The sequence below is a fragment of the Cavia porcellus genome, unplaced genomic scaffold, assembly GCF_034190915.1.
Source record: "Cavia porcellus strain 051 isolate PalLab524CR breed Dunkin Hartley unplaced genomic scaffold, mCavPor4.1 scaffold_24, whole genome shotgun sequence".
NCBI lineage: Eukaryota > Metazoa > Chordata > Mammalia > Rodentia > Caviidae > Cavia > Cavia porcellus.
Window position 1 is genome coordinate 39,930,294 of NW_026947507.1, and position 15,781 is coordinate 39,946,074.

General features: G+C 40.1%; 1 protein-coding gene across 1 annotated transcript in view; it reads left to right on the forward strand.

Moving 5' to 3' along the window:
- Positions 1-15,781, forward strand: part of Adam2 (ADAM metallopeptidase domain 2) — a gene marked incomplete at its 3' end in the record, with an annotated part of 57,688 nt that overhangs the window by 22,331 nt on the left and 19,576 nt on the right. Inside the window, 5 exon segments of the mRNA NM_001172910.1 lie at positions 4,573-4,709; positions 10,460-10,643; positions 12,276-12,365; positions 12,483-12,678; positions 15,362-15,470. Of these exon segments, the coding sequence (NP_001166381.1) occupies positions 4,573-4,709; positions 10,460-10,643; positions 12,276-12,365; positions 12,483-12,678; positions 15,362-15,470 (716 nt within the window).

A 15,781-nucleotide genomic window follows, 5' to 3' on the forward strand; every position in this document is an offset into this window, starting at 1 on the left:
CAACGCCCTCCACCCACTTTCCCCTTAACCCTCCGGAACTGTGGGATGCAGTGGGGGTTGCATGCTTCACGCGTTATTTCTCCCTGAACGCTCACTCATGAAACCGCACCCCAAGTGGCTTTTGGTTGTGTAGAAGTGAGAGTAATCAGCATCTGATTTTTTTTTCAGTACTGAGGATTGAACCCAAGGACTTTCCCTGTGCTACCCCTGCAGGTCTTTCTCACTTGTTTTTTAGATTTTATTTTCAGTTAGGGTCCCAACAAGTTGCTCAATTGCCAGAATGGGCTCCTACCTGTAATCCTCCTGCTTCAGCCTCATAGTGCTGTGAGGATAGGCCTCTGCTCTCAGGCCAGGTGACACAGGATCCTTTTTAGTTTAAAAACACTTAATCAATCATTCAACGTATATGACATGCTGGTTATACCTATACATTATGCAGTGTTTGCTACAATCAAATTGATTACACATGCATGCATCACCAAGCATAGTCACCATTATGTGTGGAGGGGGCACTTGAAGTCTGCTCTTTCTCTGAAATTCAAGTAAGCAGCACAGTTCTATTTTCATTGCTGAATTCCCCACTAACACCTCCAGAACCTCACCAGGTTCCCTCATGCTGCAACATCCAGAAGAAGAGAAGTAAAGCAGGTTGAAAGGAGCTCACAGAAACTCAAAAGAAAGAGAAAGAATTGCATGCTAACAATGAAAGAAAAATAGCAGGGTGATAGGTTTGATTCACAACAGATTGCCAATTGCTCTATGATGATTTATTTGGAGTTTTTTTTTTTCCTTTCACAAAATTAAAGCAGTGCCTTTATTACAGAAAAAGGTCACATTTCTGACCTCTTTCTGGAATCTGTTATGGTCAAGATTCTGTTTGCCTGACCTCAAACTATACCATGTTGTTTAAATGACCATCGATTTATAGGAAGTCATGGAAATTAGTAGCACAGATTTTACTCATTTTTATTCTTCAGGACTGCATTAAGTATTCTTCTGCTTCAAAGTTAGCTTGTCAAGTTCAACAGAAACTGTCTGGAATTTTAGTTTAGATTGGGTTTGTAGGTCAGTTTGAAGGAGACTGACCTCTTGACAACACTGCGTCCTCTCCTCCATTAATCGGATAAACCTATTGTGGGATATTTAGATCCTCTACTGCTTCAGAGCAATCATATAAACTACTCAACACTAATAGTTTTCAAAAAATAAAATAATAAATATCTATGGTGCCATTTTTATGAAGCCAAAGTACAAACAAAGATCAATTACGGTACCAGAGTCAGGATGAAAGTTAGATTTTTTATGGGATGGACATCCCTAGAAATTTGATAGGGAATTTCCTGAGTGATGAAATGATCCAAGTTTTGTTCAGGGCAACGGTGACACAACTATGTGTGTCTGACACATGTGTGTGCACTTCACAAATACACGTGATATGTGTGCACATGTGGTAAGGACAAACTACACACAAATGTGCAGAAGGTGACTTGCGTAGCTCTCTTTCAAGGCAGAGCAATTACTTCAGGATTCATTAAAAACCAAGCCCTGTCTCCATGTCCTGATATGTACAGAGCTGGCTAGGCTATTTCCTTCTTTCTTCAATTGGCTCTAAGCAATGTAAACAGGGTTAGCTGAGGTACTGATGTGGAATCTTTGAAGTCAGCCTACAGTTGCCTGTGTCCCCGCATCTGTCTCCCATAAATGGTTGAGCACCATGGGATGGCAGAGCCACACAGCTCCAGGAATGTCAACTGGATTTGAGCCTCAAGATCAGAGGCTATAACATTCCAGGGCACAGGAATTTACATATCGAGAACTAAAGTAACAATCCTCTAAACATTTAAATGCTACCCCAACTAAGTTACACAAATTGGTCTTTCTGCTTCCCTTCTCTCTACATGCCACAGAGGTGCTTTCGGGCATCCTAGCTAAACCCAGCTCACAGACTCACATAATTCCTGCCATACTTACCTTCACTGATCCCTGAGCCACTCACTCCCTTCTTCACGAGTCAGAATATGCTGGGTGATGCGTTGGGTCAAGGTTTGTGTTCTTTAAATCCTCACCTGGGCCAGACTCAGGACCCCTTGGCTGTCCATAACTAAGAATATGTCTTAGTGTCTTTATTCTTACCATGGGTTGCATTAGAGGTGGTACATATAAAATTAACTCACCAGGATTCCAATAATGTTTCAATGGAATTACAATTATAAACTTCCCAGACCTCGAGGAAAACAAAAAAGAGATTACAATATTTAAATCACAATATGTATGAATGTGCATTTATGTAAAAAACATATGCACAAAGGTGCATATATATGTAAGAATTTTTTTCAAGACACTCAACTCAATGTGTGTATCTAGATCAAATTATTTAAAAGTCAGGAAACTACTGACTGCATCAAACAAATGAGTAAGTCCAAAATGATGATACTCAAAGAAGATAAGAATGTTTTAATTTCAGCTGCTCAGATAAAATTATTCGATTGGTTTCTTTTTATAAATTTAAAATGCCTTTAGTGTAGCGCTACCAAAATTGTAACCCTAAGGGAAGAAAAAAAAAAGGCCAGAAAATATCAACTAAACAAATCTGATGTATTCACATAATGTAAAGTAGAGAAATATTCTCCTAATGCAAATTTGTGTGATTTCTGGGTTTTTATTACTTACAATGGAGCAAAATTTTATTAGTGTTTACTATATAATAGTCTTGAATCCACATGTATGCATATACGAAATTCTTCAAAACATATAATTCAGACACTGAAATAGCTACTAGTGGAAATAAGCGTGCCTAGATAATTAATAACTTCTCATATATGTACATACAAGCGGATATGACTATGTATGCACCGTAAAACAGGCACATATGCCCCCTAGTGGTAAATACAAAGAATAGTAGAAATAATATTTATCCAGTCAAGGCAATGAATCTGAGGCATAGATTAAAAAAAAAAAACAACTATACTGACTCGGTAAAGCTTTTGGTAACTTGTTCTTAGGGTTAACAAACAAATAGAGGATAACCAATTAAATATGAATTCCAATAAATGGAATTTTTTAGTGTGAGTGCACCAGAGAATATTTACTATTTCTTACTCTTGGGGGGGGGGGATTGAAACTAAGTTGGAGAGATTACTGAGTGTGCTTGCTGAGCCATTCTGGGCTTGCCTGTCACCAGACTTACAGATTATTGAGCTCAAGTTATAGATTTGTATCTGGCAGACAGGCAAATAGTGTTTGTCTTCTTTAAAGTTTCAGGTTTCAGGTATTTTGTGCAGCAGTGGGGAGCCTGACTATCCTACTGACCGAATATGGTTTTCCTTTTTTTTTCTCGCTTTATTTTCAAAACGGAAGTAAGAGTAACAAGGTTCTATTAGGAAATTCTTACCCTTTGATCTCTCGGGTTTTTCATATCAGTGTACCATGGGCTGAATTGCATCACTTTAAACTTGTCTTGACGCCTGAACCCCAAGGAGACTCCATGTGGAGATGCAGCCACTAAGGAAGCCGAGGTTCAGCAGGGCCGGGGTGGGACTCTTAGCTTTAGGACTCGGGACCACCAAAGACGAGAAGGAGGCAGCTCCCCACCACGTGCCCCCAGGGTCACAGCAGAAGGCAGCCTTGCACAAGCAGGAGAAGAGGCCTCATCACAAACAGCCTCACTGGCTCCTTGGTCTTGGGACTTCTAGCAATGTGAAATCCTCCAGAACTGCAAGAACATCAATTTCTATACTGGAGGTCACCCAGTCTTTGGTACCATGTTGTAGCAGGCCACGCCGACTAATAGAGAATCTCATCAAAAAGAATGTAACAAAATGTCATCTGGAATATGCAAGCCTATCTTGACCCTGGCCTGTGGAAATGACCGTATGCAGGAGGAGGAAGATGGGAATGAAGGGGCCGTGGCACATCAAGAAAAAGACCAGCTTGAATACACAGCCTACGGTGACTCCAGGAGTGACAGCTCCACCTCATTAAACCATGAAAGATACCGACCAAACAAAAGCTGGAGAGAGAGAGATGGAGAATGAAAAAGAGAGAGAAATTTTAAGATAGATAGATTAGTTGTTTTTTTCATGATATCTTCCAAACAAAATCATTTAAAATAACTGTATCAGCATTTTGTATTTTTTTATTTTGTTGGGTGGGCACCAGGGATCGAACCCATAATCTTGTGCATGCCAGACATGCCCACTGAGCCAAACCCCCTGGCCTGTTTGTAGCATTGCACACACGTGTCTCAGGATTTGTCTCTAGCGGTCTCCTTTGTGCCTGGAAACACAATGGCTACCCTACTCTTGTTGTGTACGCTAAGCAAGTTACCAGGATGGTTTCTGATGCCGCCAAATAAGTCATGCATGTACTTTCTGGTACACTTGCAGATTTACTTTACATTTTTTGCATGTTTGTGATGATATTTATAACACAGGAAGTCAGGCCAGTGTGGGTGGCCCTCCTGGGGATAGTGCATGTCGTTTTATTATGGGACCCTGTTTAATAAGTACTCTGTCCTCACCACAGATGGAATGGGGGTAACGTGTACATGTTCACTTGCGGTTTCTCTTTCAGCACTCCAAAACCATAACTCTGGACTCATTTGGAGTTATTCTAGTTCAGTTGCTGAGCGTGAGCATGGGAATCGCTTACGACAATGCTGACCTATGCCGCTGCCGAGGAGCTATCTGCCTGATGTCCCCGGAAGCAGTGTAAGAGGCTTTTATAAAAACACTGAATAAATAGTCTATGGTAAGGTAATTTGGTGTATTACGTTTAAAGACATTTCAGTTGTTCAGATGAGTATCAGCTGGAACCGACGATGCCGGGCCAAAGTGTGTGTTCCAGGGCTATGTGCCATGCTCAGGCATCCACTACTTCTCAATCCAAATCCAAGGTCACACTGGCTTTCTTGTGTATGAGCTACCTACAGTCACCACTGCTAACCCATGTATTTTCTAATAATCTGTGGCTTGATGAGCAAATGCAGGCTGGCGCTCGGCGCAGGACAGCTTTGGCCTGCGGGAGTCTCACCCTGCCCTGGTCCCGCTGAGGTCTTGGCCTCTGCTGATTGATAGATATTGAGTTCAGCTTTGGCAGAGAGAACCAACCTTATTGCTCCTTCGGGCCTAGAGAATTTGTTTGCTCTTCCCATCGTTCTTTTTAGAGCCCATTATGCAAGTTTGTAGAAGTGATTTAAGGAGATTGAAGGAAAGCATCTTGTCCGTGATAGGAGCCAGGCTTTTATCTTCTAGACAGACAGTTCTTGGAGGCCTTCTCCGCATCTTAGGGAACTGAGGCCCCACTGCCTTTAGCACCAAAATGCCTCACTCTCTCCATTGCTTCACTGTTGCTCCCCCAAAATACTTGTACCCGAGCTCTTATCTCAGGCTCTGTTGGGTGGGGGAGCCCATATCAAAACAGGTACCTCAGGAGAAGCTGTGGACAGCACCTTTTTATAACACGATGGATTAATAAGTTATCCGATGGCAGGAAGGGCATATTTGGCAGGGCACTGCTGCTGGCCAGGGTGTGGGACAGAAAGCCTTGGTCTTTGGTCCCTAGAAGGATTAAGATACAGTGAAGCTGAAGATATTCGTGGCAGGTGAGGTGCACAGGGAGTCTCTGTCCAGTGCTCGCCGTCTGCAGTGCAGTGCTGTACTCATCCTGGCTCCTGCTCGGCACTTGCAGAACTGAGCGTGCATCCAGGAAGCAGGAACAGTAAGCACTGTGGCCCCGAAGCTGGAGATACTCGCCCTCATTTAGATATTTTCAGATCCGCAGGACTATGAGATCCAGCAAGGATATTGATCCATCTGATGACCAAAACAGTGTATCTGAGTGGGCTAGAGAAGGTTCAGATAGCTTGGGTGAAGGCCACCAACAGGGACCTTCTCACTTCTTTTTTAATCATTTCTCATCTTCATGAAGTTCCCTAACACTAGTGAAGGAGGAAACATTACCTGTCTTCTTTTAATACATTAGTTGTGGGATAACATGTAAATAAGGTTACGTAGCACAGTCTGATTAGCTGGAGACCTAAGCACGAGGGGATGGCCAGCGGTGGGGAGCAGGTTGCCCTTGGCTTTCCTCCTGTGCTGGTGTGAGGGATGGCCCAGAGAGTGGGATGGAGGTAGACTCCAGCACTGTGACAAGGGACTTAAGTATCAAGAACGTGACGCTGTAGAACTGGACATTTAGAGACTGTGAGAGGTGAGTTTATTCAGAGTGGTGCTGAGCGCAGCTGGTCCGGCAGGGAATGCTGCTCCGTCAGTTTCAGTCGGCCACTGAGCAAAACATGCCCGCAACCCCAGCACTTCGGGGACAGCATAGCCTGGGCAACATAGCCACTTACCAAGACTATTAGAATTTTAAAAGTGTGACAACGGGAGGGGGATTAGGCTCACTGCAAAGGCCCCAGGTTCAACCTCTAGTACTGCAAAGACAAACAAACAAAAAGTATCTGCACCAAACATGTATAGGCTTTTTTCTTTCTTTTTTTTTAATTTAATTTTTCTAGACTTGTCAAAATTTCCTTAAAAATCTAGTGTAACAGCTATCTAAATAACATCTATATTCCTGGTACCAATGATAAAAAAAAATGGCATCTACATTGCACTGGATAAATCACCTAAGGACATTTCCAAGAACTCCCCAGAATATGCACCATTACGGGAAACTATTATTTCATGCTACCTGAGGGACTTTCCCCAGACCCTCCCCGTTGACACTCAGGGGTAGCCGCATGCAGACACATATATCTTGTTTTCAGTGCTCTCCAGTACTTCAGAGGCACTCAAACAGCTGTTCACATTTTGACAGCCGTCAGAGTCAATCAGCTTCTTCCCCAGCCACCTTAAGGCAAGCCCTAAAGAGAAAGGCACGCCCTCTACAAACTTTAGCCACTTTAGTGGAGCACTAGCTTCCAGGTGATTCAAGGACAATGTTTTTGTTTTTGTTTTTGTTTTTGTTTTTTTGAGACAAGTTCTTCTTCTGTAGCCCAAATTGGCCTTGAACTCATGGCAATCTTCCTGCCTCAGCCTTCCGAGTGCTGAGATTTCAGGCATGTGCCCCCACACTTGGCTCTCCAAGGACAGTTTTGGGGGCTGCTCCACATGCTGCTCTGCTCTGCAGACCCTGCTGGAAGCCGCCCCTGTTGCTAGCTCGATAACACACACTTACATTGAGTTTTCCTTCTCCTTTTTCCTTGTCCTGACTCCCGCTTCCTGAGATCATGTCTCAAAAAGTTCATGCTATTGCGTTCATGCCTTCGATATTTTTCCTGGTTAAGCTAGACAAAGACACGTTGACATTTTACACAGTTCATGTTCATAATGTTGAACAATAATTGTCACAGTTTTATATATCACTGACCACATTGTAGTTGTTTGTTTTTGCAATGATAGCTGATACGGGCTGTTGCCTTAATCTTTATAGTTATAAGGACAAAGAATTGATAGAAAAGATCAGAGCCTCTTAAATCTAGGTAATTCTTTGGCTCCTCTGCACCCCTGCATATTGTCAAGGTAGTCACTGTTCAATTTTGAAGACAAAGTAGTTGTTTGGGGTGGGTGAGGAATTATTCCCATTATGGTTAGAATCTTTCAAAATTGAGTGTTTCCTCTTTTTCTCCCCTTGTTTCTAGGAGTGCTAAGTGTAAATGGTTTGCTCTTTGGTTGATTTCTCTTGTAATTGTTGACTGATTTCACTATTGGTTACATCAGCATTCTATCCTTTTCTAAAAGAGATTTGGAAATTTGTTATTTTTTTTCCTAAATTACTTAATTGAATTCACCTAAAGAAACCATCTAGGCTTAGATTTCTCTTTTTGGAAAGATGTTTAATCATTTTGAAGATAAAGGGCTATTTAGGTTTTGGTTTTTATTTTTCTAGTATTTGTCCATTTTATCAAAATTGATTAATTTATCATCCGCTTTTCTACAGTTTTTATTTTCTTTTAAAAATCAGTGGGATTTGGCATGGTGGTGCACGCCTGTAATCCCAGCACTCCAAGAGGCTGAAGCAAGAGGATTTCCAGGAGTTTGAGGTCAACCCGAACTAGATAGTGAAACCCTGCCTCAAAAAAGCAGAACAAAAAATGAAACAAAATCAGTGGAATCTGTACAAGAAAGTCACATATTTAATTAAAAGAGCCTCTAGGCCGAGACAGGTATCAGTTTTTAATAAAACTAATATTAAGGATACTTTTAAAAATCAGCTTTAAAAACCAAAGAAACGATTTACAACAGATAATTTCAATCATGCACTCTCATTTTTTTTTTAAAAAATAATTACTGAGCTCTCACTTTGTGCAAATAAACAACTAGAATGGCTTTTTCCCTGGAGCCAAAAAACACAACAAAACCTAAGAGGAAAAAGCAATCAATAAATAAGTTAATAATGTTCCAATTGTTGATAAACATTCTAAAGAAAAAAAAGGACCCTCGCTAAAGAGGAGTAAGGAGGAAATATTTTCACTGTGTGGTTGGAGATATTATTTGTGTAAATTTTGAATAGAGATCCAAAATAAAGAACAGCAGGAATTACGAATGTTTTTACAGAAAATGTTCCAGGCAGAGGAAGTAGTTTAGCATTTGGCAGGGGGCTCGGCAAAGAGGCTGCTTAGATGGGCAGGGTGAGTTGGGGCAGCAGGGAAAGGTGAGCTCAGAGATTGTACTCTGAGTGACTGAGAAACCAGAGCTGGGAATAAACAGAAAAGTAACACTGTTGGGGGAGCATTCTTAATTGTGTTCTGAGAAAAAAAATTGCAAAGGACAATGGAATTTCTTGGCCATTTAGGAGCTATGGCGTTAATCTGTATGGAGAGATCGGAAAGGCTGGCGAGGGGTGGTTGGCACACAGAAGGTGATTTGAACATGGTTAAGAGATGGAGCAGTATTTTGTGACAAAAAGGGAACTGGTGAGAAATAGAAGATAAGCAGAAGATTTGATCCTGGTCAACTAGCCAGTTGGAGTTTCCCTTTATTATGTTTGGAAATACTAGGTATGGGATGCAGGTAGGCACGTTTCTAGTGTTTTACCACATATGTGACTGAAATGATGCCTTTGTCATGTTGCAAAGAGGTGATGGAGATACAATATATATAATATAAATTATATATATGTTATATAATATATATAATTTAAATACTTTTTGCCAAGCACATACCACCTATAAGTGTCAGGGGCTAGATTTTATTTATTTATTTTTTTTTATTTTAAAGATAGTAACATACAACAAAACAATACAGAAAAAAGCCAGCAAGACAATACAGTGAAATTGGTATAGAACTTCAGAGCAGGGTACTGGGGTGACAATATTAGGTACCATAGTGTCTCTCGTTATCTTCATAAAAGTTGTCCTTTCAATCAGGTGTAGCAAAATCAAACCAAAAACAGAACACTATAAAACCAATCAAAACAGAATATTGAATAGAGCAAAACAATTAACCAGAACAAAGCAAAACAGTGAAAACAATGCTGGCCTTCAACAACAAGATAGGAGGAAATCCCCCATATTTGCTGTATTGCATACCGTCATCCTTCCAAGAGATGCTCAGACCTCTGGCCCCAGGTCAGCATAATCAACCCAGCAATACAAGCAGTTAGCTGCTTTATGTACCTTAATTGCTATCAACTCTGGCTGACCTTGAAACCATCCAATTGCCAACGGGGAACGGGGATCACAGGACACTTGATTCTCAGACTGAAGGCAGGCAGGCTCACGGGAGATGCTGACTTGTTCTCTCCCTGGCATGCCAGCAGCTGGTGGACTTAGCAGGAAGGCTGGCTTGTTGTTTTCTTGTTGGTCCCCCAAGTTCCAGCATGGCTGATTCTTGGGAGACACTGACTTGTTCTCAGGGGCTAGATTTAACTTGTGTTTTTGACTGGCTGAAGATGCATGTTCTAAACCAGTTATCCTTTGTGAGCATTAAGGGCTGGGCAAAAGACAGCAAGAGTTTGGAAATGCTAAATTTAAGTTGCCTGTGAAACAGGCTCAAGGGGAAACGTGGAGTAAGGAACTGTGTACCAGATGCTGGGGTTTTAGAGGTAAGTCTGAGTTAAACAAATATATGAGCTGTCTGGTATGTTGTTTAAAAACTATAGAATTGGTTAAAACTGCATAGGACCAAGTATAGCTAGAATACAGAGGTCTTCTAACATTTGAAATTACATCAGATAAAGGAGAAAAAACAAAGAAAAATGGAGTAATTTGTAAGAGTGAGGCAGGGCCATGAATAAGTGTAAAAGAAGAGCCAATAACGCTTTCTAAAAGATTTTTAAAATCTAACATGAAATTTTTGCACAACTGGCTTCCCATGCACAGAAGAAGAAAGGGTTTTGACATTAACAGACTTGAGGATAGGTCTGTTGCGGAATACTCATGAGATAGCTTTATTCTGAAGGAGGGGCCCTTTCTGAAAACCCTCACATAAAAATTTGGGTTTTGCTATATTTTTAGTTTTTCCAGTGGCATGAAGATGTTCAGCAACTGCAGCGTGAAAGCTTTTAAGCTCTTCACGTCCAGTCAGGTGTCTCAGTGTCTGCAGAACCAGCCGTATTTGGAGCCCGTCTACAGGTCAAACCCGGTCTGCGGCAATAACAGGGTGGAACAGGGTGAAGACTGCGACTGCGGATCGCAGGAGGTCAGTGCCCATTGCAAAATGGTAGCAGCCATGCGTGGTGATCGGGATTGACTTTTGCTAGTGCTGCACGGTCATTGATAACACTCATCTTTCTACGAAGGCCTTCAGGAAGATGTAGAGGGATTTGAACAAAATTTGCAGATCGATTTACGTATTGCTATGTGGATTCACTGATAGGCTGGTTGTATTTTTTTTTTTTACTGTGGCTTTATCAAGGTATAACAATAAAGCTTTTATTGTTTTACTGACGCAGCAAAAACTATATATTTATGGCATGTGACTTGATCGTTTATGTATACAGTATAAACTATTCACCATAAGCTAATTAAGATAGCAATAATTTCACTGCTGACTCTTTTATGAATAAAAGATAGCTTTGAAAATTTTTATTAGTACATGCTTGCAGTATGATTGCATTCATCATGGCGAGTTGGTACATGTGCATAATATATCGGAATACATCTTTTTACACCTTCTTTGTCTCCCTCCTCCCCACTTATTCTGTAGAGAATAGTTAGGATCTATCCTTGCAAATTGCAAGTACACAACAGAATATCATTAAGCATAAGTCACATTGTTGTACATTACACTGCATTTCCAGAGCTCTCTCAGCCTGTACAACTGAAATTTTAGACGTTCCCAAACCACAGGAACTTAAGATAAATCTGCTAGGTTAGAGGGCAGTGGAAAAAATACAGGCAGAGCTAATACAAAGTGAGGAAAAAAGTAAAGTACATTAAATGTAATACAGTTGAGTCCTTCACACACTAATCTTTTTTCCGTATAGAATTCCATACACAAAAAAGCAGTGAGATTTATTGGACAGGCTAGTTGTAAAAAACCATGTGCCCTTGTGAATGTTTTATTATAGATCATATTAAGACTACTGAAATCTATGATGTATATTTGTGCAGTATATTGAAACTTCCCCCTAATTAACTCTGCTTCAAATCTCTGGGAATTTAGAACACGTGTGTGTGTGTGTGTGTGTGTGTGTGTGTGTGTGTGTGTGTGTACTTTCTCTCCAGCCTTCTCTTATGTGTTGCATTTATTATCATTAACAATAAAATATTTAAAAACAGATTTATGGGTTATAGATGAATTTTAGGGTTAAAGGAGGCACAATGATGCATGGATAAATGATTTATAAGTGTCAATTTCAGTCATTTTGAGATATAATACCATTTTCTTCATTGAACAGCTGAAAATGAAATAAACTTATAATATCCTACTTTGAAATATCCAAAGTGCAGTAGATTCAGAAAGATCAAATAAGAACTCATCACTATGATAAAATCTTTAGATCATAACTTCCGTTTATCTCACATCCTGTATTTAACCAGATCTTCGTCTGCAAAACCAGAGATTTTGTCAGTGCTTTGGCTATGGTCCCAGAGAATCCTATTACCAATATAGACACACTTAATCTGAAAATATTTTTTTAAAAATCAAACAAGATCTAACACTTGGTAGTTAACCAATAAATGTCTGTTAATAAACAAGTGATTTTTCTTCCTGTTTGCTAACCTTGCAAGTCAAGCATCTATCTGTGTTCCATGCGATGCATTAAACTATGTATCCAGTGTAAAGAAAGGTTGAAAGTTTCTTCAGAGCCTTTGATCTGCCTTCCAGGAATGCCAAGACACCTGCTGTGATGCTGCTACCTGCAGGCTGAAAAGTACTTCACGATGTGCTCAAGGGCCCTGTTGTAACCAGTGTGAGGTAAAAGATTTTTTAAAAAATGTCTCCATGGCCTATGTCATGAAATTACTATTCTTTAGTCATTCTCATACATTCAAATTCTGCTTTATTCAATGTCACGCATTCAATGCCCATCAGTTCAAAACTAAAGGAGAGGTATGCCGAGAGTCCACGGATGAGTGTGATCTCCCTGAGTACTGCAACGGCTCGTCTGGGGCTTGCCAAGAAGACCTCTATGTTATTAATGGGCACAGATGCGCAAATGAAGAGTGGATCTGCATGAATGGGAGGTGTCTGTCTGGGAAGGCACAATGCCAAGAAACATTTGGTACAGGTAAGTATAACACCATGGTTCATTTGGTAATTAGGTTAGACACCTAATGTGTCATTAGGTCATGGATTAATGTTGACGCTCATTAATATCAAGGAAGACTGCAAGGATCTTTTAAAAACAGCAGAAGCTATATATGAATGTGTGTCCCATGTCAATCCTGAGTACACAAACTTTGAAGTATCATTCATATGTAAGAAAATGCTACAAAAATTGTAAAATTTGGGTTGCAGTTTTTGGTGGAGACAATAGATATGGGATAGGGGGGAAAGGGAATATATTTTAACAGGGTCTCCAAAAGATAAATGTTGATGTTGAGCCAGGAACTGAACACTGGGATTAACTTTGCTCTCTGTAGCAGTATCTCTGTAAAGCTGTTTTAAAAATTGACATCATCAAAACTAAAGGGGGGCCCTCTGTTCTCAGAAGTTGATTAGGTTCATTTACGAAAAACTTCTTACTCCTGAGTTGGAGCAAAATAGTTAAAAATGTATTTGAAATGCAGAGCCACATGCAGGCATGTGACAGGCTGCTCAGACTGATGGATGAGAACAGTACTTCGTTCTTGTTCTTTGAGGCAGCCGCTCCTCTGAAGGGAATGGAGAGGTAACAACCGGGAAGACAAGCAGGTGGGAAAACCCTGCCTCCTTCCAAAGCCAATGAGCTGGACAGAATTTTCCAGAGTCTCGTAGGCTGGGAAAGACAAAGGGTAGAGCTCAACCTTTGGCAAGTAAAATGAGTTTGATAAACAGTCCACATTTTTAATAGAGACCCACTCAGAACTTGGCGTTGCAAATTAGAACCCATATACATGTGGGCTCTAACAGACCACATATACATGTGTCAAAGCTTCACTTTGCACACAGGGAACACGTACGATTTTACCTGTCAGTGTGGAAAATCACAGAAATGAAGAATTAAAAATTTTAATGTGAAATTAAGAACATGAATGATGAACTCCTAAGCAGATCAATCAAACAGAAACAGCATATCAAAGAGTAAACTATAGGTCAGCAGAAAATATATCTGTTGACACATACAGGAAGCAAGGCAGGGTAAAAATAACTAGCTGCTTTGCTTTATTTGATTATAGATAGGTAGATAGATAGATAGATAGATAGAAGGTCTTGCTATGTAGTTCAGGCTAGTCTTGAACTCATGGCAATCCTCCTGCCTCAGCCTTCTGAGTATTATGATTATAGGCACAAACTACTATGCCTGGCTTTGAATGATATTTTACACACATTTTTTTTTTTTGTCTTTTTCATTTTTATCAGGGATCAAACTCACGACCGCACACTTGCAAGGCAGGCGCTTAGGCTGCTGAGCTAAATCCCCAGCCCCATTGAATGATATTTTAGACAAAGACATATTTGTAGTTCAAAATCATTCCACTGTCTCCCATCTTTAATCATTATCTTTCAAAAGCTCTACTTTTAGTCTAAATGCCCTTCTTATATAGATAGATCTATTCATCTTTTCCTTCTCTAGGTATATGAGATGAGAGACCAATCACCTTAATTAATATCCTGATGCCCTCCAAACAAGACCTACCCAGAAAACAGGTTCTAGTATGATTTCAATTTCTCTTCTAAGATGGTGCTAGAACTTGTTTTCTGGGTAGGGTCTTATTTTGGGAGCAACAGGGTATGACATGGGTTGATACTTGATGCTCTGAGATTCAGTTAGCGTTTAGGTAAGCTCAGTCTCCATAGAGCATACCACCATTTCTAAAATGTAGGTGTTCAGCATTTTTCTATATATATAGAGAGAGATCCAACAGATACGTAATCACCACACAAGAGACTACAGAAAAGTCTGCTGTGTTTTACTGAAATTCTCTCCTGTTTTACTCTCCTCTCTTGCTCACCTTTGGAGCCAGGAGACAGCCCAGAGAAAGGAACCAACTATGGGTCAAAGTCACAGAGTCCAGTTTTGTCGCTACATCTGTGAAAGACTCTCAGGCTTTGGCCTGCTTTTCACCCAGAAACAGCTTTGTGAGTGACCCTGGGAACAAAATCATTACTGTTCCGTTCCCCGGTGACTTGGGGTTTTTACCTGACACCCTGGTGTGTCCCAGAGGCTCAGCTCACTCTCCTTCATTTTTCCCCCAGAGTTAGTCAAACGGCCCTTTTAGAGACTTTTGGCTTGGGGAGAACTGATGGAGGTTATAAAAATTAAACTGCTCTTTAAAGTAGATTGGGTCCTATGAGAACTAAAATTAAACAGACAATATACTTAGATTGGAAGTGAAGGTGGGGGTGAATCAATTATCAAGATTTCTTTTTTGGTCTGAGATTACGATGAGCAATACGACTGAGTATTGGCTTGGCTCGAGAAGATGTTTATGCAAAAAGTTTATGAGCCAGTGAGTAAATAATATGTTTGAAACATTTATTATGTACTTACAGACTTGTGTTTATAGATTTACTAAAATTAGAAGTCAAACTGTGTGTACTGACTTATGCTAAAATATGTCTGTAGGTGTGTGCATGGGAACGAGCAGGAGTCCTTTCAGTAAATGTTTTCACTGAAGTGTTTTTATATTATTTTAAGGCAAATTTTTATTCTCAATTTTATGTTGTTTGGTATGGTATTTTTAAATCATCTCAGAATTTAATCATTCACCAGTTGTTTTAATTTAAATTACTCTATACATAATGTGACTAACAACACTTTCTTTCAGAAATGGAAATGGGTTCAGTAGACTGCTTTGAACAACTTAATACTAAGAATGACATTACTGGAAACTGTGGTATCCTCAGCCCCGGGAATTACAAAGCATGTGGAGCTAGGTATGCTGTAGTAAATCCAAGCACCTCTGCTGCTTTGTGTTTGAAAATGTTATGGTTAAATAAGGTTGTAATAATCACGATATCACCTGACCATGATATGAGACTGTTCGATACAACAATAAATGTGATAGATACAGAGCTAAGCTCTATTTATCTACCTCATATGCCCAGATTATCCTTTAGACTTTACCACCACACAAATTATTATAATTATTACTGTTACTGTTACTATTACTATTATTAGTTTGGTACTGGGAATCAGACTCACGACCTTGCACTTGCCAGTTCGATGCTGTGCCACTGAGCTATAT